The sequence below is a fragment of the Cottoperca gobio genome, chromosome 21, assembly GCF_900634415.1.
Source record: "Cottoperca gobio chromosome 21, fCotGob3.1, whole genome shotgun sequence".
NCBI lineage: Eukaryota > Metazoa > Chordata > Actinopteri > Perciformes > Bovichtidae > Cottoperca > Cottoperca gobio.
This window is the reverse complement of record NC_041375.1, coordinates 13,981,455-14,009,230: the sequence shown is the minus strand read 5'-3', so window position 1 is coordinate 14,009,230 and position 27,776 is coordinate 13,981,455. Positions and strand designations below refer to the sequence as shown.

Below are 27,776 nucleotides of genomic sequence, written 5' to 3'. Positions count from 1 at the left end.
GCACTGCACCCTTACAGCTAGATAATGTCAGGCTACTAAAAAAGGAGAATTTTCAATAGCTGGACTCTTGCATTAGCCTTCTAATAGAGATGCATGAGAACAGACCTATCACATCTCTACACCACTCACTTTGATATGGGGAACCATGGGACTATAGTCCCATCACAGATTTTTGGAACACAAAGAAACAAAGAAGGGTCCTCAACACTCCAGATGGGACAGAGCAGACATGATTGAGACAACACAGAATAACATGATACACTTACAGCTTTGACACATTCTTCAGACTCTGTAGTGAGTTGCTCAGCTTTGCCTACAGTATTTTTGCTTGATGCCAGTAAGAGTGGCCTGGGATTATTTCAACAATCCGCAAGTGTTTTGCGAGTAGCTGAGCTAAGCATTAGAAAAAGAAAAGAACAGCAGCACACACACCACCTATAAGGCTAATATATTATTCAGCTTTACTGTATGCCAATTAAACCCTTAGAATATCATTAGCAGTGTATATGGCAGTGATATAACTATAGCCTGTAGAAAAAAGGGAAAATGAACAGAATAAATTAAAAATGGTGTATCTTATATGTTACAACTGTAGACAAGCTGTCACCGGCTGACAGGTCTCCCAGGCATTTGGAAGTCATTCACTGTGAACTAGAAACAATGAATTCCTCAAGGTGCACAATGCAACACAACAAATTCTCAATTCCTAGAAATGTAATTCAGTTTCATTTTAGACACAAATAATTGACATTGAAACCAATATGCTGAATAAAGGAAACATCATTTAGAAATCCACTGAGGATTGTTTTACCGTTTTGATTTTACACGAGGTAGATTTTTAGATGTTTCCATTATCGTTAAATCTGAAGATGATCAATCATTTGTCGCAAGCAAAAGCAGTCCAACAACAGTGGCTTTGGTGGAGTTACTAGGACTTAAGCAAATGAAGAAAAGCTGAAAGTTTAACTGAGCTCAGTCAAAAGGGAATGCTAGTTTTGTTTCCCCCAAAATGTACAGTAAAATTAAACTACTAAGGCAGTAGAATTGCAAAAAACTTGCTCTTTCCTGTGATGAAAGCTGCGGCTACATTTCCCGTTACAGCAACTTTACACTTGACATAACTCAAACAGAAAAGGAGAACAATCAAAGTAAAATAACGGTATTATTTAATGTAGTTTGCAATTGTAACCGTTTAACCATTTGGGTAAAAAATAAAGTAATTGATCGATTGATTATTAAATAATTACATGAATAATTCATAATTCATAATGCATTTGCTGCATATTTTTGGCTATATGATTGTGATGTACGTTCAAAATATTCACCCACTTTCACACATGCACTTCATTCCATATTTCCTTGGAAACATTACTGCACAGAAGCTGCACAAGAGCCACAGACTGAACAATTTGGCACACAGACAGTCCCTGCTGACACTGTGCTTGTTAATCATTGAGTCAAAGGTTATCAGAAAGTGTCAAAGGCAAATATCTAACAGTGTTGCCATCAAGAGTTCTTTGTTCTTGGCACAAGGATGCAGCAACTTTGTTTTACATTATCATTTTAGGAGAATATTAGGTGAAGGTTATATAATCAAATGGGGCATTTCATTTTTTTTTATTATATATATATGCTAATTCTTATGGGATAAAACGAGGGACAATGGCTTTGAGATGACGAAGAAGAAAAAAAAAAAAACAGTGCTCAAAAACACCTGAAATTCATCGGAGAGTTAATACTAAGCACACGGTACATGCAGCTGTGGCTTCAATAGATGTGGGAGAGTCACTTGGGATACTCATCAGACTATTTTTATTTTGATGAATGTGCGGGGAAAATAACTAATTTCCTGTCTGCCTCTGAGCCATCTTCACAAAAAGAGCTTCTTCTCTGCTACTAAATGAATATTTCCATCACCTGCTGCCTGCACTACTTCAGACACTGTGAACTCTACAGTGACATTGAGCGGTAACAATGACTATAAAAAAGGTACTGAACACTACTGACCACTTAAAGTAACCACGATAATAACACAGTTTAGTAGGCGTAAAATATTATTATACCAGAGCCCACTATGGCTACAGACCATGCCACATACTGTTGGCTACAGAGGCCCCATTTCTAAAAACAGCAGATTTGTTTTTCTTGGGGCCTCCATGACATTTGCAGACAGGCGTCTATCCTTTCTGCCGTTTGTCAATCTTCCCTTTCTACCTCTGCATGTCTCCTTTCCAACATCCATGTACACATCATTATCACAAAAGTGTTTTTTGTTGCATGCCAAAAAAACATGTCAGACTGATAACAGATTGAAAAGGAGCTGTGCCACACCTATCGATAACGTACGGCTACGTATTATTATTCAAAGAGCTTGGTATTTTATGCACCATGACAGGGTCCTGTTTATACATGGCACTTTAGGTCAGCCCTACACGTTTTATTGTAGGGGCAGTTCATGATGCACAACCGTCAATGTTACACATACTGTATGGAGTAGAGGTTTCCTGCTCCGTCTACCACTCAGCTACGAGATCCTTGACTTGTAAACGTTAGAAGGTCTAGAATGTTTGCTTGCTATATTGCCACTGCTTTCTGGTTTTCAATGTTGGACAAGAAAGGAGGGAGGAAGGGTTTTCTAAGGAAACATTTGATTACGAGAGGCAATGGCATCCTTTACCACTTTAAGGAAGTTACTCCACTAATTGCACTTAAGACTAGTGGGTAGCATCACCCTGGAAAAACTCATTCTAATCAAATCAAATTATAGAGAAGTCGGAAATTACGACACAACAGCTCTACACAGTACGTGTTACTTTAACCCCATTCTGGTCACAATGTGTCAGATTAACTACTGATGCAAAATACAGCAAGAAACTATTTATCCAAATGAACAGAAATGATCATCAGTTTGCTGCCATAACATGTTGAAACATTTTACATTTCACCATATTATTATTAAAACCTGAGGGCTAACCAAAAGGTATTTCATTTATCTTCCTACGGCATTGTATGTTTAAAGACATTCTCTACAGCCCTGCCTTCAGGACATTATGAGTCTGGCATAGGCCAAATTTATACACATGTACTTTAATTTAAGCAGACTACCACCAATGAGGAGCAGAGCAGCATCTGTCCTTTGCTAATATTGTCATTGCATGGCAGTTGTTCAAACAGACCACCACACGGAGACTTACTAATGGAAAGATTTTCACACAGTTCCTGTTAGTGAAACTTGACAAGCACTGCACTGCCGCTCTGAAAGCAGTGTGCAGCCAGGCCTGAAAGAGGGGAGGAAAGGTGCCTGGCATGGCAGCTTAATATCAACCTCTTTACTGATAGAAAAACAACTTGCTTGTATGGGTAGCTCCTTTCATTACAACGTCTAAATTGTATAGGACCTTGACAAGAACATAACATTAAAAATATAGCATGTTCCACATTTTGATATAAGTATTTTAATAGAGAGAAGAGCACAAAAGTAAGTGGTTAATGCCCAAAAGGAAGCTGACTGGCCCACCTTTATGTACGGCTAACGTGATACAGCTTCTTCTCCAGCTGTGAAAGAAATACCATTGACCCAACTGACAGATGACTACCAGTAACCTCTCTGTAACATAGAGATTTATATTAAATGATAATTAAACATTAAAACATATTAAACATTAAATGAGCATTTTGGTTGTAGGAAAGATCGACTATTCTAAAAAGAACAATATTTGGAATAAATGAAGATCAATGCTGTATAAATATCAATATGAGAAATAATCAGAATCTGGGGTGAGAGGACACCACTTTATCTGGAGGACGCCACTCAAATCCAAACATTTCCTCCTGAATATTCAGGCTACGTGAATACAATATCCATTTTACTGCAGGAGGACAGTCGGTGCATAACAATGAGATCTGCTAATGAAATCAACATTCAAGCTGAAATACATACATATTAAACTGAGGTCTCAATGTCATTTGCTTTTTGCATCGCTTGTTCTTTTTCATCATTTTCCCCCAGGTTTATTCAATATTTTATTCCGACTTAGATTTGTTTACAGCGAAGAATAATGACCACATATCACAGTTCTATTCTGCGTGCCTGTGTTATCTGTGTAATGAGAAGTGCCATTACCAAATTAATATTATTTGCATAAACATTTTCAGTTTAGCAAATTATCTATTTCGAGTCAAACAAAGCTAATGAAAACCACTTTCCAAATTGAAGCCATGCAATATATCTGTACTCCTGAGAAATCTCTTCTATTAACAATGTTGTTTAAAGAACTGGTGGAAATCAGTCAAATCAATTACACAAATTCTGTAACAACGTGAAGTAAATGGAGCAAACCAGCTGCTATGTATTGCTTTTCTATGTGTCAATCTTACACGATTTATTTACCATGGTGCCTTAAAAGGGTACAAAAACACAAACTACATTTTGCGTCCTCATTATGCACTAACAACAAACACCAGTTTCATGTTTATAAATGCAATCTCTCTCTAAAAAAATGACATTCAAATCCTTTTCCACTAGCTTAGTAAACAATGGAAGTGAGATAATTGATCATGTGCTAGGGGATCTCTTTGAGCGGCAGAAGGTCACCGCCCGACAGCCAAGCTGATAGGAAAAATGGCGTTGATGCTCCCGAGCTGCCATTTTTCTTCCCTGACAAAGACTCCATCTGCCACCAAGCCATTTGCTGCCTCAGAGTCAGAATATCAATGATTTCCAACCATTCTACAACTCGGTGTTCACCTTGGTGTCACCTCTACACACATCTGAGTGCTGACACCACAGATCCTCTCTGCTCTGTAGGCTGCCAACAAAACTCTCATCCAGCTAAGTGTCATTTGTGCTTCTCAAAATCGGTTGGACATTTAGACATACATTTTATTAGCATTGATAATATTTGAGATCTATGATCAAGCAGCTGCAAGGTTTCAGAATTTCTAGTTTACTCTAAAGAAAGAACAAATCCATGCTCTTTTGAAGCTTTTTTAAGACGCACTGCAGGATCTTTATTTTGTGATGCACAATGTTGCTGTACTCACAAAGTCAGAAAATCTCTGAAGCCTTAATGCCATCAGTAAAGAAGGAACAGCAGGCAGCTGGCCATGACCACAAATTCAATTTTCCTCAATGCCATCTGCACACCTCACAGACGCTCTTGCGTGCCTACAGACTTCCAACCAGCTCCCTAGTAGACCATGCCAGTGTTGTCCTAAAACCCAGGCCTGCCTGACCTCTCACCCCAGAAGAGAAGCGTACTGTATATAATTAATTACACTTTGTTGACAACAAACTAGCCTCTGTGACGGCAGCTGCCTAGAACTCAAATCACTCTCTGCTATACTACATTCCTCCCAGTGGTCTTATCCCTGTTGAGCACAAGTTGCTCCAAATAAATCCACACAGCTGCCTCCATTGTGTTCCCATCTTAAAAATGAAATTACTTTCTTCAAACTGGAAGGCTATAGATGACCTGAGAACCCCAAACATAAACATAAGAGGGGGTTAGTTTGCTATACATACGAGGAACTAAGTACAGTGCAGTATTTTGGTGTCTCTCCAAGTAGAGAGACTACATACATTAATCCATTCAATAGTTTATCCAGTTCCACTGGGCAACCACAGCATTTTGATAATAACCAAAGAGGTCTTACATACATCATCTGCGCACACACTTTCAACTGCCAACCAATCCACAAAACCATCTAAAAAACACTATTTAGCCCTTCAGATGAGCACTATTCTACAAATCAACATTACAAAAACATGATATTTCTACAGGTTACCCACTGAATGCTGGTGCTGAATGTTGGACCTTTGCTCTGGTCCCTCTGTGTCTGCCTAGACTCAATGAGACAAGACTTTATCCATCATTTAAGATAAGTTGATAAGACAGGTGAACCATCACCATCAACCTTTTCTTCTGTGATGTACTGTCATGGCAAACATTCAAAAGGACTGACACAAAGAAACCAAGTGACTAGACAAGGCTAACATGGAGACAATATCTCTAGATCCTCACAAGTTTCTCTTTTGTTTTCCAGAAGCAAAGATGTTTGCCATTTATTTTATAGAATTCTGATGCACTGGAGGCATGGGGACGTTTTCTTATGAGCCGTGCATAGCTTTAAGTATCTTTGCGTTGATGTTACTACATGCAGGTGCAGAACCAAGATCGACATTCCAACTCATCTGATCTGACAAGTAGTTTGACATGAGTCAGGATTTGTTAATGTATAGGTCATTAATCTCAAAAGGCAACATGATGTAACCAGTGGTTCTGGATTATTACCATAAAATACAGGTGAAAGCCGTATCCATAAAACAAACACATCTCAAAGTTGCATCATTCGTATCAGTCTTTGATTGGCCATTGACTGAGTTCTTTAATCACTTCACTTTTCCTTCCTGCATGTTTCTAGTGCCCCTCTGGGCAGAAATATGTGAAGAGCAAAAGAAGAGTGGGCTCTGATAGATACTACCTCATCATATTACATAGCCAATGCAATCTGTTCGCCTCTTCTGGCAAAGTCACAAAATATAGCCTACTCTATAAAGCTAAACTATTAACTGAAGCACATAAATATTTAAAAAGAGGGGGGAAACTGTCATAGCTCAACCTCTTACACGCACACAGAACACAGTAAATGATGATGCATATAAAACATACCAACCAGCAGCCCATAAAGCTGCCCTCCCTCTCATTTAAGACTGGGAACTGTCGGAAAATGATGATATCAGCATTAGCCTAATAGCACAACTTTTGAAGTGATACAGAAAAATATCTGAATATTAATAATGTGAATGAAAGGGATGGATAACACACTTCATACAAACTCAACATTCTGTAAACAACTAAAAATAACAAAGCAGAAATTGTAAAAATCTTTTAAACTAAACTAATCATTCATTAAAAAATGAAAATGGTAAAAAAATAATATAATATAGACTTTACTTGACATTTAAACGGTATGTAAGGGAAGTTAGGGAACATGTCATGCTTCACGTTGTCCCCATAACAATTCCTCAGAAAACAAACACGTCTGCTTTGTCTGGAGCCAGACATGCCCTTTGTGTGCTTTGTATGTCCATTGTGTTGAAGTGGTATAGAAGTGAATGGCAGGCCTGCCAGCGTTTTACTAAAAAGCAGCTGCAGGCATGATGTACAATGAAGTACAGATTTAAATGTATTTTTGCTTGATTAAAGTTAGTGTTCTGTTTTTTTTTTGTGCAGTTTAATTTAAAACCATTGCTCGGGAGTGTTGAACTAAAGTGAGAAAAATCACAGATTATTGTGTTTAGCAGAAACCAGGTAGAGAATAATTGTTGGAATCATATCACCTCTCTCACTTATCACAGCCTAATCCTTTTCTGCGTTATTCTTTTCACCAATTATTTCTAATGTTTTCCTTTCCCCTTCAGCAAAGGAGAGGATGGGCTCACTGGTCACAGCTCAACAGTAACAGTTTTGTCCAGTTTGCTTGGGCAACAACAAATATGGTAATATTCTAATTGGCATAAGTGTCGTCTTTTCCTGGTTTTAAAGGCTGCATTGCATTAAAGTGATGTCATTTCTTAAACTTACCAGACTGTTCTAGCCGTTTTATTATTTGCCTTTATACACTTAATTACATCCACATAACAGAGAGAGAGAGAGAGAGAGAGAGAGAGAGAGAGAGAGAGAGAGAGAGAGAGAGAGAGAGAGAGAGAGAGAGAGCGAGAGAGAGAGAGAGAGCGAGAGAGAGAGAGAGAGAGAGAGAGAGAGAGGAGAGAGAGACAAAGAGAGAGAGAGAATGAAGGTTATGTAAAATATGTTCACCATTCTTGAAACCATTACTTATCATTCATTAATAAAATATGTGTTTAATGACTCGGGGCCATATAAGGACTGTGAAATTAATGTACAGCAGCCATTGTGTCATCTTCTGGCAACAAAAACCAAAGGCTGGCTATAACTTGCAACCGTTTCTGAAACTTACTGTTGGGCTCTGCAGGTAAACTGAAGGTTATTCATAACTGCTATAATAAATCCTTGAGGGCTTCTACTACACACAGATGAAAGGGAGAGTACTCAGGTTTAGAGATGATGGGATTCCTGTGGCGAGGTTCATTTTGCCATTGCCATTTCAACTCAGTTTGTCTGCAGTGCTACAGATGACCTGTCTCTTTCCAGGGTCAGTCACATAAACAGTAGGAGACTTTTTACTCTAGATCATGAGGTGGCCGTGTACATGCCATAAATTTCATGGCGCAATTTCAGCATTCTTTGCTTCATAAATGGGTAAGTGGACGGTTTCACTCGCCTTTAGGATTTTACTTAATGTTGAAAGAGTTGAGAAGCACAAAAGGAGTCAGAGTAGCGAAGACGCAAGAGGAAAACTTATTAGGAATTAGGTAAATGTGAGAACACAGCTTTCCAGAAACTGTAGCATTGTTTGCTGAACTATATCTGATTTGCCAACAATTCATTCAAATAAAACTATTTATTTTTGAAGATTTTTCACTTGCAGCTCAATTAATTTAATTTCAGGTGTGTCTGCTTTAAAACTGTGTTGATTTAGTGTGAACCAAGTGTCATATAGTCACTTCTTTAAACAAAAAAAAAACATTTCATGATAAATACCTCTCCTCAATTAATGCCGACTCCACAATAGAGCATGTACAGAGAAAAATGAACTGCACTTACAAGACTGAAAAATTAACTCACTCATAATTTGTAATCAAGTATTGCAGTTGGAAAAATATAACACGTCACACGTTCTGATCAAGTTCAGGGTGAAGGAACGTAAATGTGATATATCCACCATTTATGTCTCGCGGCAATATTAAAACAAAGCCAAACAAAAGCTCCAACCCCACCAATTACCCCTGTTTGGCTCACAGTAATTTATCTTAATACACCCCTTAGTCAAAAAAGTTTTATTTTCTGCCTCAAGAGATTTAAATATATTATGAAGCTTCGACACTCTAATTCTGAGAAAGACAGGAATTAATTAGATACACACAAAATGAGAGCACAGTGTAATGCAGTATAAACTAATTTCATAAAAGGAGGACTTTGTTACATCTCAACCTAATTGGAAAATTCTAATCCTATACCTAAATAATATGTTAAAATGAGGTGTTCTGCTTAGTCCTGCATTCATATTTATGAGTTACTTTTTCCAATTTAACAAAAGCAAACTGGTTTTCCCTTTGCAAAATAAAAAGAGGCACTTCAAAGAGCAGAGATGGACAATGGGTAGCTGATGTAACCAAACACTTACTTGTATGAGACCGTCTTCAGTTCTGTGACATCACTGCTCTGCACCTGAAACACGAGACAACAACAGTCAGATTTATTGCTTGATTTTTATCGATTTACTCATTCAGCATCGTTCCAATCTGAAAACTCTGTGAAAATGAAATAAAAATGGTAATATGGACCCCAAGGGGAGATGAGTTATCCATTCTAACCATCAGCAGAAAATGAAACTCCTGCACACAGAGACAACCACAGGGCAATGGGACATGAAAAAAAACACTTGGCAGAAATTGGATTATGGTCAAGTAAGTATAACAAGAGTAGCTACGTTTTGATTTTGCAGAAATGCAATGACCTTAGGAAACTATACTGGATAGGTCTATAATTTTAAGTAGAAACAGATTTTGTTTGCCTGTAGAAAAACACTCAAATATCAACCTTTAAAGTCTTCCCTTCTACTGAAATTTCAGTTTGTGAAATTGTGCTTAGGTAAAGCAATGTTTGGAGCCTGAATCACGTAGACCCTTTCAAGTCTTCATACATCATTACTCAAAACCACTGACTTTGTCTCTACAAACATAAGAGTATTGAAGTCATGGTCCTGTATAGTAGCTCTGATAGTATGGTATAGTAGCTCTCCCACAAACACTTTGAGGTCTATCAATAACAATCACTACGGATTCTTAAGTTCTAATATCATCACTATCATCACAGCATGATATACAGAGAAGTTACAATTTATCGTACTGTAAAACCAGCCAGTTTTCCCTTTACATGCTCTGAACACCATCCCTCTAAAAACCTATTCTCTTTTGGATAATACTATTGTGAAAGGAAAAAGGATAGTCTCTATGCATTGATGTGTGATTCTGAACAGCTGAAGGCTGTGATGTTATCCTCGTAGTTTAAAAATGGCTGCAAGCCAACTAATGGCATCATAAGGAGTGTCCTATGTTAACTGACACAATGAGAGGTTGTATTCACATAGTAATGACAGAAAACCATTACTGTTTGTTTGGTATGAAACCTGTTGTGAACACGCACAGTCCTCTATTAAAATTGGGCATTTTATGAATGACATCAGGTGGTTAAATCACAGAACAGGTTTTCTGCTAGCGATAGATATAAAAACACAAATATTTGTTAATGCCAGGCCGATCCTTGTGTTTCTAATTTGAAAGGTACATGTTTAAAACAAATTCAAATCCAACTAAATCTTATAGTAATGACAAACAGTCAGTTGGCCAACACCATTACCAATCACTGCGAAGAAAACAAGTTTTTACTCACTTCATTGACACTGTTTTGGTCCTAAATACTACCTGAGAAGAATATGAGGACAACAACGGTGTTAATTGAGTAATCCCTCACAGTTATAGCTATTTCCACAAAGCAAGAACTTTGTTATATAGTTAATCATTTCCCACCACCCAAAAGTAAGAAATTAATACAAATCCAAACTACTTTGCCTGGCAAGGGTCCTGTAATCTCTGGTAAATTATCAGTTGAAGGTATTTGTTTAGAGGTTCTATTTTGAGCCCATTTCAGTGTAGTTCTACTGAACAGACAGTGTAAATGCAAGTGAGTGACTTTTTTCCTGCCAAGACAATATTGTGGGGTTAACCACGTCTTTGCAATTGGTTGAAAGCACTATGCAGCACTTTTTGTTCTTCTATCTATCCAAAGCATTTGATACTGTAGACCTTAGCCTGCTCTTGCAGAGACTACATCATGTTGGATTTGATATTAACGCATGTAATTGGGTCAGGAAATACCTATCAGCAACAACCAACAATCTGTTAAATTGGGAAGCTACCATCCTGAGTTTGGATCAGTTATAAAAGGTGTTCCACAGGGTTCAATTGTAGGGCCAGTCCTTTTCACTATTTATATCAACCATATTATTCCATCTTAATGAATAATACGCGAGTGACACATTTCCGTTTTATGTTGCCAATCACTCTGCCCTGAGATTTATTACCAGTAATGTCAATGGTACACAACATTGTATTTTATATGATAGGGTTGGATGGTCTTCTCTCCTAGAGAGACATGAATACTCACTGGTGTCTTTTTATCTATAAAGCCCTTACTGTAAATTACCATATTACCTATCAGAATTGCTTTGTCACTATTAGACACGCTCTACTGACTGGTTTGTGCTTCATGTTCCACAAACTAGGTCTGAACTTGGAAAAACTGCTTTTAATTTTAGTGCACCAAATTCCTGGAACAAAATACAGTACCTCCTAATCAATTCACTAAAACCTTTTGGACATTTTAGAATTTTATCTTAAACCGCCCAACATCTACTTGTAATTGTTTTATTTTAAATCTTAATTATCCTAATCTACCAATCTAATACTTTTTCCTAATCTGAAAGTTGTAATGGCTTTATTATTTTATAAATGGTATAGCCTCTTCTCTGTTAGTATAGTTTTTAGTTGTGGTTTAGTTTTTCCCTTTTCTTTGTTTTGAAATTGACTGGATGTCATTGTAAATGAGGGCCACCCTTCAATGATCTCAAGTTTAAATAAAGGTTACATTTCGATCTAACTCAACTCAAATGAACTAACCTGAGCTTGCTTTAGGTCATCCATTCAGCTTTTTGCTGTCGCTATGTTTAGTTTAGTAATTGTAAAAACAACATATCTTTTCTCACAATGTTGATCCATTTCTATTTGATATAATAATAATAATAACATATCTGAGCTTTTGAAGCAACATACAGGTTTGATTTGGACATAACAGGTTAACACATTATATCACATGTACAATGAACAAGATTGATCCTTTTAAAATGTCTTGGCACAACAGGAAATAATTTCAAAAAAGTATAAAGGCTCAAGATTGGATTAACAGAGCACCCACATATATTTTCTAAAATATGTTGTTACCCTCCTTCTCTATGCTTTCTAAATCAGCTCTAAATACGCACAGTAAACACTGGATCTCTCCTAGTTTACGAGTATAACATCCATGCTGTCACATCAGTAGCAACAACACTTGTTGTCATCTACACACGGGTCACCTTACAGTTCCATCGCTGTCATTTTGTAGTGTAAAAGAGATTACTGTCTTTTACACTTGCATGTTTCATTCAATATCAAGAGGGGGAAAAGGTCACTCTAGTTTCAAATAATTGGTTGTTGCAACTAGCCTTTCGAACTACTACAAGGCTGATCCTTCTCAGGTTACTCAGCTGTCCATCTATCTGGCAGATAACAGCACTGTCAAAACTGTAATTCATGATGAGGAATAACTAACATGTACTAGGCTCATCCTTGTGTTACATGATTTGAAGGTTTCAGTTTGCGATTGCGGTCAGGGTGAACATTGTGTTTGTTATGACTGTAACATCTTAATATCCATTCTTCATTGGTCATCTCTCCCTCTCAGTTCTGACTAAGCAACACACATTATAGGCTATATGAAGCTTTTTACATTTGTAACAATACATTCCATGGCAACATTCAGTGCCAACGCAGAGAGCAGTGTGACATTCATACAATGCAGCAAAAAGAAAAGGTGTGTTGGTTGACATATAAGCATTTGGCTTTAATAGCCGTGTACTTGTTATGTGTCCCAACTAATAGTCAGTGTTGACATTTGCTTCTCTAAACATTGACCAAGTTGTTTTATTTGCTTTGTCATAGAGTAGTGTAGTTGCCATTCACAGGTCGTTGTGGGACAAACTAAATTAAAACATGGGCAGTGAACATTTATCACTCTTTCAGATATGTTGGGGAAAAAAAACGGGCAGCAGCATGTTTTCCCTCACTGACCGTCACTGTAACGCAACATTGAAGTTTATAAATAAAAATTTGTGATTGATATTTGACATTGTTGAATGGGCTATCAAAAATGTTAGTGGTTTTGCACCTGGTCTGCAGCTGGTCTGCAGCTGGTCTGCAGCACTCTCTACAATACAAGTCCCATCATTAGAACCAATGTGATCAACATTGAAGTGTGCCTCCATATTGTTGTGAGGTACATTGCAGAGATTATTTCTTATGGAGATCATCTCCGGGTAATCTACTCCACCTAAACTGTGGCTCACTTTGAACCACTCAGTTTAAACACTTTAGAGAATTTCAATAAAAGGAGTCTATTTAAAGTTTACATCATCTAGCCGACTGACTGCGCAATGTCTAATCATGGTGAGTGAAGAAATTAGTCAATTAGGGTAGTGTAGGTTTTGGCTTTCGCTGATTCAAACACTATTAGGGGAAAATGTATTTGCTCCCGTCTCCTATCAGGCCATACAATGTTGACAAAAAAAAAATGTAATATTTAAAAATGTGGCTGCAGCAGCATGCCTAGCGCAGCTCAAGTGGGAAGTGTTTAGGGCAGCAGTGACCAGATTTTAAATGGACGAGGATCAATGAAAAGGGGGGCTGCTGAGGCACAGTCTTTGCGCGAGAGTGGAATGGTTTACAACAAAAACTGGATAAAAGGTTTGTATTGGTCCTGTAACCATTGGACTCAGAATTATGAATATGGAGCCAAATCATTCATTCTCAGCTGGCCTGCAATTCCTGCAGCAAAGGAGGCAAATAAATACTAAAAACAGTCAAACAAATAGACTAGACCACTCACATTTTTAACATCAGCCCCATTTACACAGCAGGGAGATCTCAATCTCAGAAGCATCATTGGTTCAAATAAAGCACTACGAAAAGCATCTCCAGGCGGAGAGAAAATAGATCAGGAAGATGAGTGAAAAAGAGTAATCTCCCTGACATATTCCTAATAATCCACCTCCCTCGTGCCGGTCCCCTCAAGCTCACCCAATCATAAAGTGTCAACACTGACCTACAAAAAGGGACTCCCGTCAAGCCTTACATGTTTAAAAACATCAATCACTGCAGACAAAGAGGGTACATTGAATTATACAGTATTAACCTTCAGGGTTTGCATATAAAGACCATAGATTTATTTATGCTTGTGTGTTAAGAGCCTCTGCACTGTTCCTTACAGCAAGCTAGCTGCCAAATTGATGAACCTGCTCAGCCCTCAGCAGGAGGCCAGAATGATTAATGAGTGCAAACTTGTGGAAAAGGGTAAGAATAGGAGAGACAGGGTGAAAATGGGAGTAAACACAATTATTAGCAGTTCTGTTTTTTTCCCTTTGGCCCTTTCAAAAGGCCAATGGAAAAATGGGCACTCTTAAAAGAGCCAAAGGAACATAAAGAGGGGACCTTCTCATATTCTGTAAGAACAAGAGGGGCGATAGAAACTGTGATCCCACTTGGAATGTTGAGCACTGTGACTAATTCACCAAAAAACATAACTTACATTACACATATCCCAGCTGGGAGAAGTAGGATATTAGACAACCTAATCCACACTACTGCAGGTATTGACCTAATGCACAACAATCTAACAAAGCTATGTACTAAGTGGTGTATTGCTAATGGAATTTAAGGTCTGTTTATAGTAGTTATATAAAGTTATACAATAAATAGTTTGTATCAAAAGTGAATAGGTCTCAAATTAATGAGATTAGTATTAATTGGAGCCTGGAAGAGCAACACCCTGCAATATCATTTAAGATTTAAATGCCAAGTTGCTGCCTCTTTTGATTTCTCAATGTTACAATTGCATATTAGAATCCAAGTAAACAGCATCACAACATTGTTCCCTCTGCAGAGGTTTTCAAGGACATGTGCTCTGAATAAATATGAGGCAAATTTAGTGACCTTCTACCTGTGTTTTGATTCATTGGCAGTTACTGGATGCATGCATAACACATCAAGGATGTGATCTGATTTATCTCGCTGCCTTAGCTACTGAGGCCATTTAAATGATGGACTTTACCAGGAAAATGTTTACTGCCATTTCACTTAGGACTGTGTGTGCAAAGGGCACACTGGAGTTCATTACTATCAATTATATCTGTAAAGGCATTAATCAGCTCCACTGTGCAGCAAACAAAAGATGCCTGACTAAACAGCCTAAAATGAAGCAAGCTCTAAATTACACCATCAAAATAAGCTCTATGGGCTGTATGAGCCTTATTGTTTTTACAACACATCATGCACCACACACACACACACACTCCTGTATAAAAAGTGTGGTTCATGTTTGTCATGACAAAGTTAAAAGAAAAAAAGGGCCAATTACAGTTAATTTCCAGCTTTTAAAACATGTAAAAATGTCTTTTTCACAGACATTTTGAGATGTCACAGTTGAAAAATCACAGGTGTAAATAATAAAATTAAGAATGGCTTAATTTCATGTAGTTGCTGGTAGTGTATGGCTCCTGGTGTTGTGCATGCTGGCTCACTGTCACTTGGACACCTGAATACAACAAAGCCATTAATGTTATTAGTAACACCTGTGCATTTCCAACTGACAAGTCAAGGTGTCTGCTGTGAAAATGACCTATTAATGTTTACTTATCTCAAGCATGGTCTTAATCAGTCCAGGTGCAATAGGTTGTAACATGCTGTACAATTGCTCGAAAATGTAGTAAACTGTCTAGTTTGTGCTTCTGTGGTGTGTGTGTGTGTTCAGAATTGACAAAGAGGTATGGTTTGTCATATCAACATATCAGGTCCATGTTAAAACACCTTGAATTGGAAGTAAGGCCTAGTTTTTTTGTTTGTGGCAGATTATTAAAGCCACAACAAGGTTAAAAGAATAAAACCGAATTACTAGGGCTAAACCAAATGTGTGACATGTCATCACAGGAAGAGGAAAGTGTTTGTATTGCTGTCTCATAACATACTCAATCAGTTTTGAAATCTCACTAGCATTAAATCAAACTCCAAATCTTATTTATGACATGTGTGTGATTAAAATACTTCTTTCACTTTCAACACCACATAAATCGAGGTTGTATCATTCAGATATTTTCTCCTCCAAAGTTTCATAACTTTGTTACAGATAACCACAGTTTAAATAGACAGCGCTGATCTCATTTAAATACCCCAAAATGGCGAATGCCTTGTTGTTAATATGAAAGCAGAAAAATGGAGGGTATTGTCATAATCTCAAAGGGTAAATTTCAGACCGCAGCTGCAGCATTAGCTGCGCTCTCCTTATAAGAGGAAGCAACAAAAAGAGAAGATAGAAAGGGGGGAGACGAGACCAGCGGGCAGCCCCCGGCGTTTACACTCAGAACAAATAATCTATACAAATAACGTATAGTGAAGATAAAACATTAACAAAGCCCACCTGTATTATATTCAGTTGTTGAATCATTTCATGACATGTTGTCACACGAAGCTTGAAACCACAACAAGCATTAGCCTACACCAGACTACTTTTTCTATGATGCACTCCTACAACAGGCGTGCTGTGAGCTTAAACAAAACCGAAATATGTCTGACAAGCTAACTTATAAATATGTTTTCATCATCCCGTCCGTTAACGTTTCCGGACAAACGGTTGAGAGTGGACTAGCTGGCAACAAAGACAAGATCCATGCTGCAAGGTAATGACAAGACCGAACAGCACTGCCTGCCTGAGCCAAGTCCCGGTGACATGTTAACGGTAGTTTCTCAACTCTACGCCCGGTGACCAGGTTACAAGTTCAACATGACAACAGTTACCTTCCGAACAAAGTTTGGATCACAAACATCCGAAAACGTTGAATCTACTTTGACATGAACTTTTTTTTTTTTTTTTTTGTTACACTCACGGAGCGAATAACGCTTCAGTGAGGCAAGTGTAGGAAGGGATGCTAGTGGTATAGCCAACAAAAAAAAAAAACGTTAGCCTAGCTGTTAGCCCAGGCGACACACAAATCTGTGAAATAACACACTAACTGAACGTACGTTAGTGACTCGCGAGCCAAGGTTGCAAAACACAGACAATTAAACTCACCTTATCGTCGAAAATTGGTGTATTCCTTTTAAAAAGCGAAATGTAATAACACTGTGGTAATTTACTTCCCAGTTTTGCGCAGTTTGAAGGGATGTTGAAAGAGATGAATGGAGAATTTGGTCAGTGCATAAGTGAGTCCGGGTGGGAGTGTGACTGAATGTGTTGCTCTCTGGTCGCATATTGAAGAGACTCTCTCCTCCGCTTCACTCCGAGCAACTCAAGAGAAGTGACGTCAGCTCAAGGCTTCTACAATGCAAACTTTTGTTCCCCCAAATCTGCAGCCAGCAAAGTGCAGAAACCGAGTGTCAACATCAGCGAATACACTCCTCATATCTGTATGAGAAAGAAAACAAACATACTATATATTAAATGATGGTACAGGCATTGTCAAAACAGTATTGAATAATGATATATCGTTCCCTTTATGATTATTACAAGGTTCATCAATCTTTAGCAGTGTTGGAAGAAGTATTCAGATCTTTGAATTAGGCTAAGTAAAAGTAGTAATACCACTGTGTAGGAATACTCTGTTACAAGTACAAGTCTTGAGTTCAATATCTAATAAAAGTACAAAAGTATTAGCGTTAAAATGGCCTATTTCAGAATAACATATTGTGTAATATTGGAATTTAATTTTTGATGGATTAATGTGTTCATTGCTTTAATGTTGCACTTGGTAAAAGTGAAGCTCAATTTAATTACTTTATATACTGCTGGGTAGCTTAAGCTATACAAATAAATCCTAATTTATTAGTGTATTTATCATTTGTATTAATAATATATATCTGCAAAGTAACTAGAGCTGTCAAAATAAATGTAATGTAATATGTCCCTTGGAAATGTAGTGGAGTATAAGTACAAAGTAGCATAAAATGGAAATAGTAAATGTAAACAGTAATTGGGTAAATGCACTTGAATGTATAGAGGTGGGTAAACTCCTTCACAAGCAGGTGCATACGTTTGAAGGTGCTTTTTAAATGTTCCACATCCAATGCTACACACTTCAGGGTTTATTATAACCATTTTACATATTTAAAAGGATACTTAGCTTTATGGTCTGGTGTAATGCTGATTTGATTAAATCAAAATAAGGAAAATTACAGGCTGCCCATGCATTGGGTGGTAGATTATAGTGCACACATTCTCATAGTTTGCTTGAAATTAATAAGCGAAGAAGGAGGCACAATAGGTCTTGCTGACGGTGATGGTGAGCACATACTGTCGAGTGTAGTTTTATATCTGAAAGTGAAACTAACTGACAATATCTTTTGAAGCTTGATGGTGCCTTAGTTGGTATAACAGTTCAGGTCTTATTGTTCCACAAGCAACATTTAGATTGCAGCATGACAAAAACAGACACATCAAAGCACTGACACAGCGCTGTGGAGATAGGTCTAGCTATGCGAGACTACATCAAAGCAGACTCATCCAACAACAAACGCTAATAAAATAGGGGGAGAAAATAGAAAATGAACATGCAATAGCACTAGGAACAAAAGGTGATTGCAATAAGTAAATACACAGGAAAAACAATAAATAAAAACAAGTTAAAACAGAAGTTATATTACAGTGCAACAGTGCTGGCAAATACAGAGGTCGCAAATTAATTTAGACTGCAAATAATTGATGTTTGGGTCTATTGCATCTGTCAATACATCTGTCTTATAGGGTGCAGCTTAAACTCTTTATTTAAGGGATAGTTTCCTTTTTCTGGACTCTTGTTAAAAATTGTGGACTGCTCAGATCAGACAAGGATCAAATTAAACTCAAATGTTGACAAACTCATAAAGAAACTATTAACAAGGCATTGCAATACACCCTGTGCATCTAATAAAGTAACTCCAGTACAACCATCTGCCTTTTTTTTCCTCATCATTAAGCAAGCGTACAGTCTGCAACAGGAAATGGGGTGCATTTTATCATTAAACTCAACAGCAAACATTTACAACGCAGTGTAATTAAAACAATGTAACAGTATGAAACTGTATCGCTGATGTGGACTAATGTTGTGATATGGATACAGTGTTCTTTTGTAAAGAATTGTTAAGGAATAAGATCAACATTTTAGCTTGTTCTGGGAAGTGGGAATCAAGGTAATGAGATGTCTGTGTTTAATTTCTGGATGGATAAAACAAAGAGTCACTTGTAATTAGAGTATGTTGCATCGTGTTGTGCTTTTTTGAAAGATGTGTCTGTGTGAATTCATGGCACTGCATCTTTTGTCAAAGCACACTGTACATGAAGTTGAGATAATTGGATACAGTAATTAAGGCACACACACACACACACACACACACACACGCATGTTTGTATATAAAGATGTGCAGAAAAAAAACATTTAACAAAGACATTTGTCATTTAAAACGGATGCTTGTTCACCATCCCTTGTGCTCATTGATTTTTCTACACACCCCCCTCTCTCTTAATTCTGTGTCATTTTAGATGCAGCAGTCACAGGAGCTACTGACTGGTCTGAGTGAAACACAAGCCTGCCTGGAAGAACACACATGGTGAGAGAGGGGGAAAAAATTATTTGATATATTTTGTCACCCGAGCCACAGGATACCTGAGATTTTAATTGTATTGGACACATTTTAATTAGAGAGAATGAACGATGGTAGAGATCAGGGCAGCGTCACTTTCAAAAGCCTTTTCCGGCCATGCTTTTTTACATTGTACACTCAAAATGTCAGCCTACCTTGGTCATTTGTAACATACTAAGTCGCAGTCGATGGCTGCAATGCAGCACCATGCTGGGGGAAGGGCAAACAGTCTGTCTCCCTTTTAAAGGGATTTTTAAAGAGTCTTGATTAGAAAGTATAATGAGATACCAAAGACACAGCAAAGATGATCTCTCTAGAGACTGATGGAAAACAAATTAAGATGGTGCTTTTGTTTTTAATTATTATTTTTCTATCACAGAAAGCTCAGTGTACCCGTAAGGCATAGGAGTTGGACTCTCTGTCATTGATTTTTTTTTTCTTCCCCCTTGACATATTTGAATAATACATTTTTTAATCGTGTCAGCACACAATGCTCTGATCCCTTTAACACCAAAGCCTTCCAGCACTGCACATGCATTTGATTTAGAAAATGGCACAGTGTCTGAGCTAAAAACTGTGTCCATTCATCGCTTAAGTTTGCTTCTGTGTGTGTGTGTGTTTGTGTGTGGGTGTGTGTGTGCGTGGGGGGGGGGTGTATGTGTATATTAGATATGCAGTTTAAAATCTAGCACAGTGTTTTCAACAGTTGTGAGCCAACCAATCCCCAAAATCTGTGAGATTGTCAATTTATTTTGGTTTTTTGTGCATGCATTAATAGGGAATGCTAAATTAATCATGTAATGCAAAGATTTTTTTTCACACATTTGTTTTGCATCAAACACGTGTATATATGTGGCATTCTATGTGTTAAAATTCTAGACACAAAGTCAGGTTTAAGCATTCATTTTACACATGCAAATTGAACCATAATTAGGAAGGAAAAGAATTTTAGTATGCCACATCTTGACATCATTAAATCAATTATACTACTGTTTCTCTGGAAAAGCCGGTCAGTGTGCAGTCATCTAAATACTGGCCTTTATTTTCCTCTGTTAATTGGAGCATGTTCCAGGATAGTAAAACATGAGACTTCCAGGACATGAGAAACAGATGCTCTACACCACTGTGAACACAGACACCTTTCCCAGGAAATACAGGAACATGAATAGGATGAGCTGAAGAGAAATAACTGATATGTAGTAGAGAGTAAAAGAGACGTGGGATTGTGTTGAAATCAGAAAGGCAAGAAAAGAGTTGATTGGAGTAAGGGTTGTTTCTTATGTATTTACACATTTAATACGTCGCGAAGCCTATTGCATTTTATTGACACGTAACTTGATTATTCACAGGCTTGATGGACTTATCCAGCGTGGCTCTCATTTTCATTCCATCTGTCGTGCTCCTGTATGTCATATCTTATTCATGCATACCAATGTCCATTTTAATTAGTCATTCTGGGTCAACGTACAGCTCTCCCTGCTTCAAGCAGCGGTGTGGCAGATGTGTGAATGAAATCATGCGCTATTATGTGAGTGAAAATAGGCCATTAGAGCAGCCCCTCTGTGGAAATAAAATACATACATCCCAGTTAAACAGAAAATATGGTTTTAGGGATGTAACAGCATAAATCACTTCAGTTACAAAAAATAAAATGGTTATGCCTTAAAAGGTTCATCATAAATTACATTCAACCCCATTATTTCCAAAACAATCAAAGAGGTTTTTCAGTATATTAGTATTATAATTAATTATCATAATTATAATTATCATAATTATGCCTGTGCAGGAAAACACATTTAAGAAAACCATCCTTTTGAATGTCAATACGCGTTTTTATCTGTTCTGTAGCATTACAGCAAATGATCCATCTGTGTAGGTTGAGCAGACCTTGTACAGCCTGATAATCAGACTCAATTTTGTTTTCATGTCTTTATTTATTCTCAACTAATTCTATTTGAATAGCGAAAGAAAAATCTGAGATGAGGGCAGCAATTCAGAGACCAGACTAGAATGTGTACACTGCAATCACACTCCAAGCTTTCTAAATGTGTCATTCAGAGTGCCATTCACATGGAGGCTCATTCAATCAGCCATTGCATCTCTAATACATTGTACGCTGTTGCATATTAATGAGCGTGAATCACTCTGTGGCCTTAGAAAATCTGTTACATTTTGAGTTTTGATAATAAAAAAACTGAAATCTAACCAATGAAGTCCAGGAAATGAGCCTTTAAGCTCTGTTTACGCAAGACTCTTTTCAAATGTCATTATCATTATTGTAATCCCCTAAGTGTTTGGTTATTGATAGAGGACGTTTAACTATAACCGGAGATAAGCAACAGTTTAACATCTCCATTTAACCACAGATAACCCCACACTGCAGCCATGGTGTTCTGCTGCAGCTCTGGACCTTCATCTTGCATAACGTGTTAATTATTGTCCACCACAGCAAGACTAAATTACTTTCTTAATCAACAAGAGGACTTTCACCTCAGCCCAAAGCTTTCTATAACTTAACATTAGATCTTGTATTTCATCTATATTTACTTTGTGTTCTTGTGTAAAATAATTTAACAGGTGTCAATTTTAGAAATCCGTGTTCTTATAAATTATTGTTCAACAACAAATATACACACACAACCATATCAAACTGATTATCCTCCACGTTTCCGGACCCCATTAATTATTAGAAGGAAATCCCTTCACAGCAATGTCTGGGACTTGACAGAAATGTGATTCACTGTCCCACCTTGTGGCCAAATCTCGAAATTACCTGGAACGCTTTGAGGAAAATTTGTTATGGTTTTGTATGAGTGTGCTACATCAATTAATGTAGGTCAACAAATGCCTTTGATAGTTCATAACTAGATGTTAAACACGTTGAGAGAAAGTACTCAACAAAAGGTCCAAACGCAGCGAGAATTCTTTAGGTGACAGACTTCATGGAAGGCTAAAATTAAATGTGCACGCTGTGATGTCAACAGAGCCACTGGACATTTGAAGGAAGTGGCACTTTTCAGATGACAGTGATTTAGATATCTTTTCAAAACTAATTAGACTCTCTCCCCAATTTCAATGTCCTAATTCATCCATCTTCTCCTCAGTTATGCACCGACATATAGATCCCACAGAACAGAGAGAAGTCGTTCTTTTTTTCTCTCACATTGCAAACGTTTGACACTGCTGGACAACCCGAGGCTGGAAGGCCTGGAACCTACTGGTAGCACACTACTAGAAATACTTCCTGTTACTGCCTATAGAACTTTCTGACTCGGATCAATTCAACAAAAGCACAAACAAACCCTTCTTATAATCAAACATACTTTATTATGAAAAGCACACAGGGGCTCGGATCCTGCCAAACTAATCTCAAATATTCAAAAGCAAAAGCATTCATGTTGTTAAAAGTATACGACAGTATTAAGAAGGGTATTTTACACAATGTAATAAAGTCTCATCATTCTTCACTATTGATTGTCTTTAATATCAAAGGAGGATTTATTATTTCCGACACTAAAAGGATCGCCGCTCTCTTAAAAATAAAGCAATAATAATGCCAAGACTGGATTTCATGGGGCCGCAAGGAAACACAAAAAAAATACACATTGTATCTTTTGACCAGTTAAACAGTACATAAAGGATGGAGGAACTGTGAATGTAAATTATTAATATAAATATTCTGGAATGAATGAAGACAGTTACATCAGTGGTGTGATTCATTAACTTTGCTCTACTGGCTATATTTTGGTTAATCTCGCACCTTGTCACAATAAAAACTGAAGCCAAAGAACGAATGCAAAGGGAATAAGGAAGGACGTTCTCTGGCACTATTGGTTTAGGACGGCTTTCCATTAAAAAAATTAATTTTCCCTGGAAAAGAATCTGCTTCACGAAAGTGCAAAACTACATTTACATACGTGGAGAAACGAGGCAGTTGCTCAAACTATAGCTGCGTGTTTGTTGGGCTCAAGCTGTTTACGCGTGGCCTTGTCAGCCTGCGATTGAGAATTCCTGTTTCTTTGAATACGGCTTAAACTGGGACAGACATGAACATTTACCAAGCAGGGAGGGTCTAATTATTAAACCCTCCCTGCTTGGTAAATCACATGTTTCTATTAGACTCTAATAGAAACATGCGATTGGTTGCATTATGTACGACATGTAGAATCCAGCAGTGAATCAGTGCATCAGTTGACCATTCTTATTTCAATCTCCCTCATTAGTTCCCAAAGTTCACGGCAAAGCAATACAAAAATCACTGAACATTTCTGCCTGCTCAGAAAAAGTATGAAAGCTTTGCTCTTTATTTAATCCCGCCCTCTTTCAATGAGCAGTACTAAATTACTTTTTATTATGCAAAAGTAAAGTAATTATCCCAAAAGTTATCAGAGAAATGTGTAGTGCCTGATAATGATGTTATAACACATGACATGAAGACCAGGCGGCTACAGCTGCTGATGCACAAATCTGAAAAATGTACAGCTGATTCTTCGTTAGTGCAGAGGACAAAAAAGCAGAAGTAGTGGGATGTTTATGTGCCACAGTGAGATGCTAGTATTAGAGTAAGCCTGCTGTCAGTTTCCTTACGATCACACTACATTATTCTGAGTTTTGACATTGATACGTGTTAACCCACAACTACTTCAGTAACAGAGTGGACTTCTCTATGCATGAACAACCACCCAGTGAGGAGGTGCTTCCTGTTGTGGAAAAGAGACAGAAAGTTCTCTTATGGCACGCTGTCATTCTCCTCAGCCTCCACCAGGCAGGACCGGTCCGTGTCCAGCACTCGGAACGGAGGGTGGTACTCGAACGCCGTGAAGAGAGAGGAGCCAAGATTGTGCTTCTGGTGCAGAAACCAAATAACTGCGGAGACTCCCATGATCGCCACCACGCTGAGAATGACCAGGGCGGAGAGCAGTGTGCTGGGTTCTGAGGAGAACAAGGAACAATGCAAGGAAGGCCACTATAAACACAAAATCACAGAGGAATAAGTTAAAAAACAACAACAATAAAATCAGCTCAAAGGTTGACTTACTCCGCTTGGATTCCTCGGCCTCTGCAGGAAGAAAAAAATACATTGCAAGTAAAGTGAAAACAATCCCCAACTTATTTTCTGAAGTCACAATTACTCATTCTACATGGACTTACTTTAGTTTAATAACATACCAACTGGTCTAATAGACCTTTTGACTTATATGTTGCATTAAAAACATTTTTTTAAAGACTTACTCTGATCTGTTTCACAGACGACTCCATTCTCCGCATGTTCCAGGCAGCTGACATTTTCCCACTTTCCTGTGTTGCTGTGCAGAGCCACACATGTATCCAAGGGCATGAGGTCTGAAGGAGACGAGCTGTCCTCCCAGTTACTGAATCCTACAGGTTTCTCATCGAACCACTTCATGTTATCACCTGATCGGAAACACCAGTCAGTACTACAGCATGACGGGAAGTGAGAATACAGCCACTATCATACTAATGCCAACCATAGTGTCCCTTTTGCTTTGCTTCCTCCAGCATTCACACAAACTACACTGAACTGTGTTACAACACAACACAATGTTGAAAGTAATTCCATTCATTGAAATTAGATTAGGTTACTTAGTATCCCCCTACGGTGCCTCCAATGACTGCCTCAAAAAACAGGATTTACACAGAGCAGACAAACTGAAAATATCTGTAATCATTTTTGAGTTAAGATTTATTTTGTCAAACTAATGTCTCCAAATATGTAGATAAATTGACCACAAATTCAGATTTTTTTTTAATTAACATCATCTCAAAACCCAACAAATACACAAATGATAACTTATGATCAATAAACTTTGAGGCAGAACACTTGATAATTATTACAAACATCTGAAACAAAACCCTTTAAGATTCAGTGTAGGTTTCCCACTTAGTTACTCCCAAACAATTGTAAAAAGTTGTATTATTCCCTTTTTGATTGGTACAGAGAATCAGATTGTATCTCATGGAAGTAAGCCAGCATGTCTTCACAGTCCTCCGGTCACAAGGTACTTACTGTTTGTGTCATAATACATTCCCAGCCAAACGTTGACATTGTTTTTCCACACCTCTGGGCTATATTTAATGACAAAGTCATTCTCCTCAGCGCTCTGGATGGTCAAAAGCTCTAGAAAAAGCATAGCAATGTATCACAAGAGAATCACACACACATTGAGAATACACAAAGTCCATATGTCATTTGTCTTTGACAAGATATTTGAAAATAAAATGTCTCAAGTACCAAATCCTTGGCAGAGGGTTTTCGCTCTGTCAAAAGTGTAGCTTTTGATTGTGTCTTCTGCTCCGTGGACAAAGTGGTAACAGCCATCTCCAAATGGCACCCAGGTGCGTCCATCTGCCGGGCAGTCTGAGGAAAAACATGGGACAACCCGGTAATGGAAAAATTTGACAACTGACCTATCTAGATTTGTTTCAGCTGTGTGCATCTGTGTAGGAGGGTTTTAAAAGCTGCAGGAGGAAAATGAACAAAAACACCTTGTGAAATATAACAGACTCAAACTAACAACCAAATCACCATTTTAAGATGACAGCGTTTCAACTGTACTGTAGGTTTGTACAGTTGAAAGCACCCTGTTGGTTAGTTTAAACTTGTGACCACTGTTCCTCTTATCAATGCCGCAGTTTGTGTCTGTCTTTTCTTCACTTATTGTTTCTTTTTTACAGCTGCACCTGTTATTTGGGATCAAATTGTTGCAGCCCTGTTGTCTGTCTCAAGCTACTATAAAAACACGCAGTATCTCACACATGTTGCCAGTTTATCTGTGACGTCTCATCTTTGTAGCAGTGTTTAGGTGGTAATGAAACTTACTTTATGGTTAATACTGTTCCGGATAGTGTACCCATCTGAATGTAAACATTGCCATTGCTCCACATGACAGCACTGTCCAAATTAGCCATGAGGCGCCTTCAGGCAAAATACAAAAATAATGCTGTGCTGCATTCAAGTAACAGTAACCCACCCCTAAAGAGAAAACATGGCTTTGCGTTTATAAAACAAGTGTTTCGCTACATAGGAAAGCACACAACTTTTAACGTAGTTACGCGTATGCTAACGTCGCTTCAAAAGTTATGTTGCCATAAGGAAAAGCAACTACGTCGACATTCAGGGAAATTGGTTTGCTAATAGTGAGACACTTACAAGCTACTGACATGCCTTATCGAGAGAACCCAGACACGTAATAAACATAAGTACGAAGAGTTAAGGGCACTTACTGTAACGCAGGCCTCCACAATGCTACATTCAAGATATCACTTTAATTTAGCTTAGAGCGAATATTTAAACTCTTACCTCCCGTCAAGCCAAGCTGCAGCTGAACACACAACACAAGGACACAACACATTAATGATAGGGAGCGGTGATTTTTCTCCATGGACTCCATGACGGTGAAGACAAATAATCACGTAGCACCAACTAGTTGTCTGACTGTGCCAAATAACCGTATTTGCTGTTGCTCAACTCTGCAGCAGCAACGTGAGCGAGAACCCACCCCCACGCGCGCGCACACATACACACAGTACAACAGCTCACAAACATCGACTCTTAACTAATCATTTAACTAATACATGCTAATAAATACATTGTAAACCTAACAGTTTGCTCTAATATATATTCAATATATTGATTTACAACAAGTTAATGTTGATACGTGTCGTTACATTGCTTTTACATAACTGCCAACAAAACAAGAGCAATTTGAACACTTATCTGCGGTTTTTAATACAAAAATCGCGGAAGTAGACAATTATATGCACATTTCGGCTAATGTTTGGAAAAGCCGTTGTTATGTAAAACGAAATAACTAGTCCTCCAAGCTCAGGTTATTTGGCACACAGGAACCTCCAGGTGGCGCTCTACGCGCAGTGTTCATCCGACGGAATGAATTGATTTATAATGTACAGTGTTAGCAGGTTCTTTTAACGCACGGTTCTGTATAATGCCATGGTTATAGTTGATTTGTGTTTCTTAAGCTGTGGTTAAATGTATTTGCTGATATTGTTAACTAGATTCCATCTTCTACCATTAAATGTTATGTACAATAGTAGTTAAAAAAAGCCCATCCCATAACCATAATTATGATGTTTATGATGCTATTCATTGTCTTTTCTTTTTTAATTGAGGAAA

The 27,776-nt window shown here is 37.8% G+C and overlaps 2 protein-coding genes across 9 annotated transcripts in view; both read right to left on the bottom strand.

Moving 5' to 3' along the window:
- Nucleotides 1-17,294, bottom strand: part of baz2bb (bromodomain adjacent to zinc finger domain, 2Bb) — a 48,702-nt gene extending 31,408 nt beyond the window's left edge. For 4 of the 8 annotated variants that reach the window (XM_029458945.1, XM_029458949.1, XM_029458950.1 and 1 more), the window contains exons 1-2: nt 17,079-17,294; nt 9,268-9,311 (exon numbers count right to left, since the gene is read on the bottom strand). The gene's annotated coding sequence lies outside the window, so the exon portion shown is untranslated. Of the gene's footprint in view, nt 1-9,267; nt 9,312-16,427; nt 16,516-16,804; nt 16,824-17,078 lie in introns of those variants that run through there. The other 4 variants (XM_029458948.1, XM_029458953.1, XM_029458947.1 and 1 more) reach the window with 3 other exon arrangements.
- Nucleotides 17,295-22,928: 5,634 nt separating this feature from the next.
- Nucleotides 22,929-27,125, bottom strand: cd302 (CD302 molecule). Its single transcript, XM_029459793.1, has 6 exons — nt 26,943-27,125; nt 25,875-26,000; nt 25,650-25,760; nt 24,854-25,036; nt 24,660-24,680; nt 22,929-24,553 (listed from the first exon to the last, which is right to left on the bottom strand). Exons 1-6 carry the CDS (start codon nt 27,031-27,033, stop codon nt 24,351-24,353), a joined length of 735 nt encoding a protein of 244 aa, XP_029315653.1. The 5' UTR covers nt 27,034-27,125; the 3' UTR covers nt 22,929-24,350.
- Nucleotides 27,126-27,776: the final 651 nt, after the last annotated feature.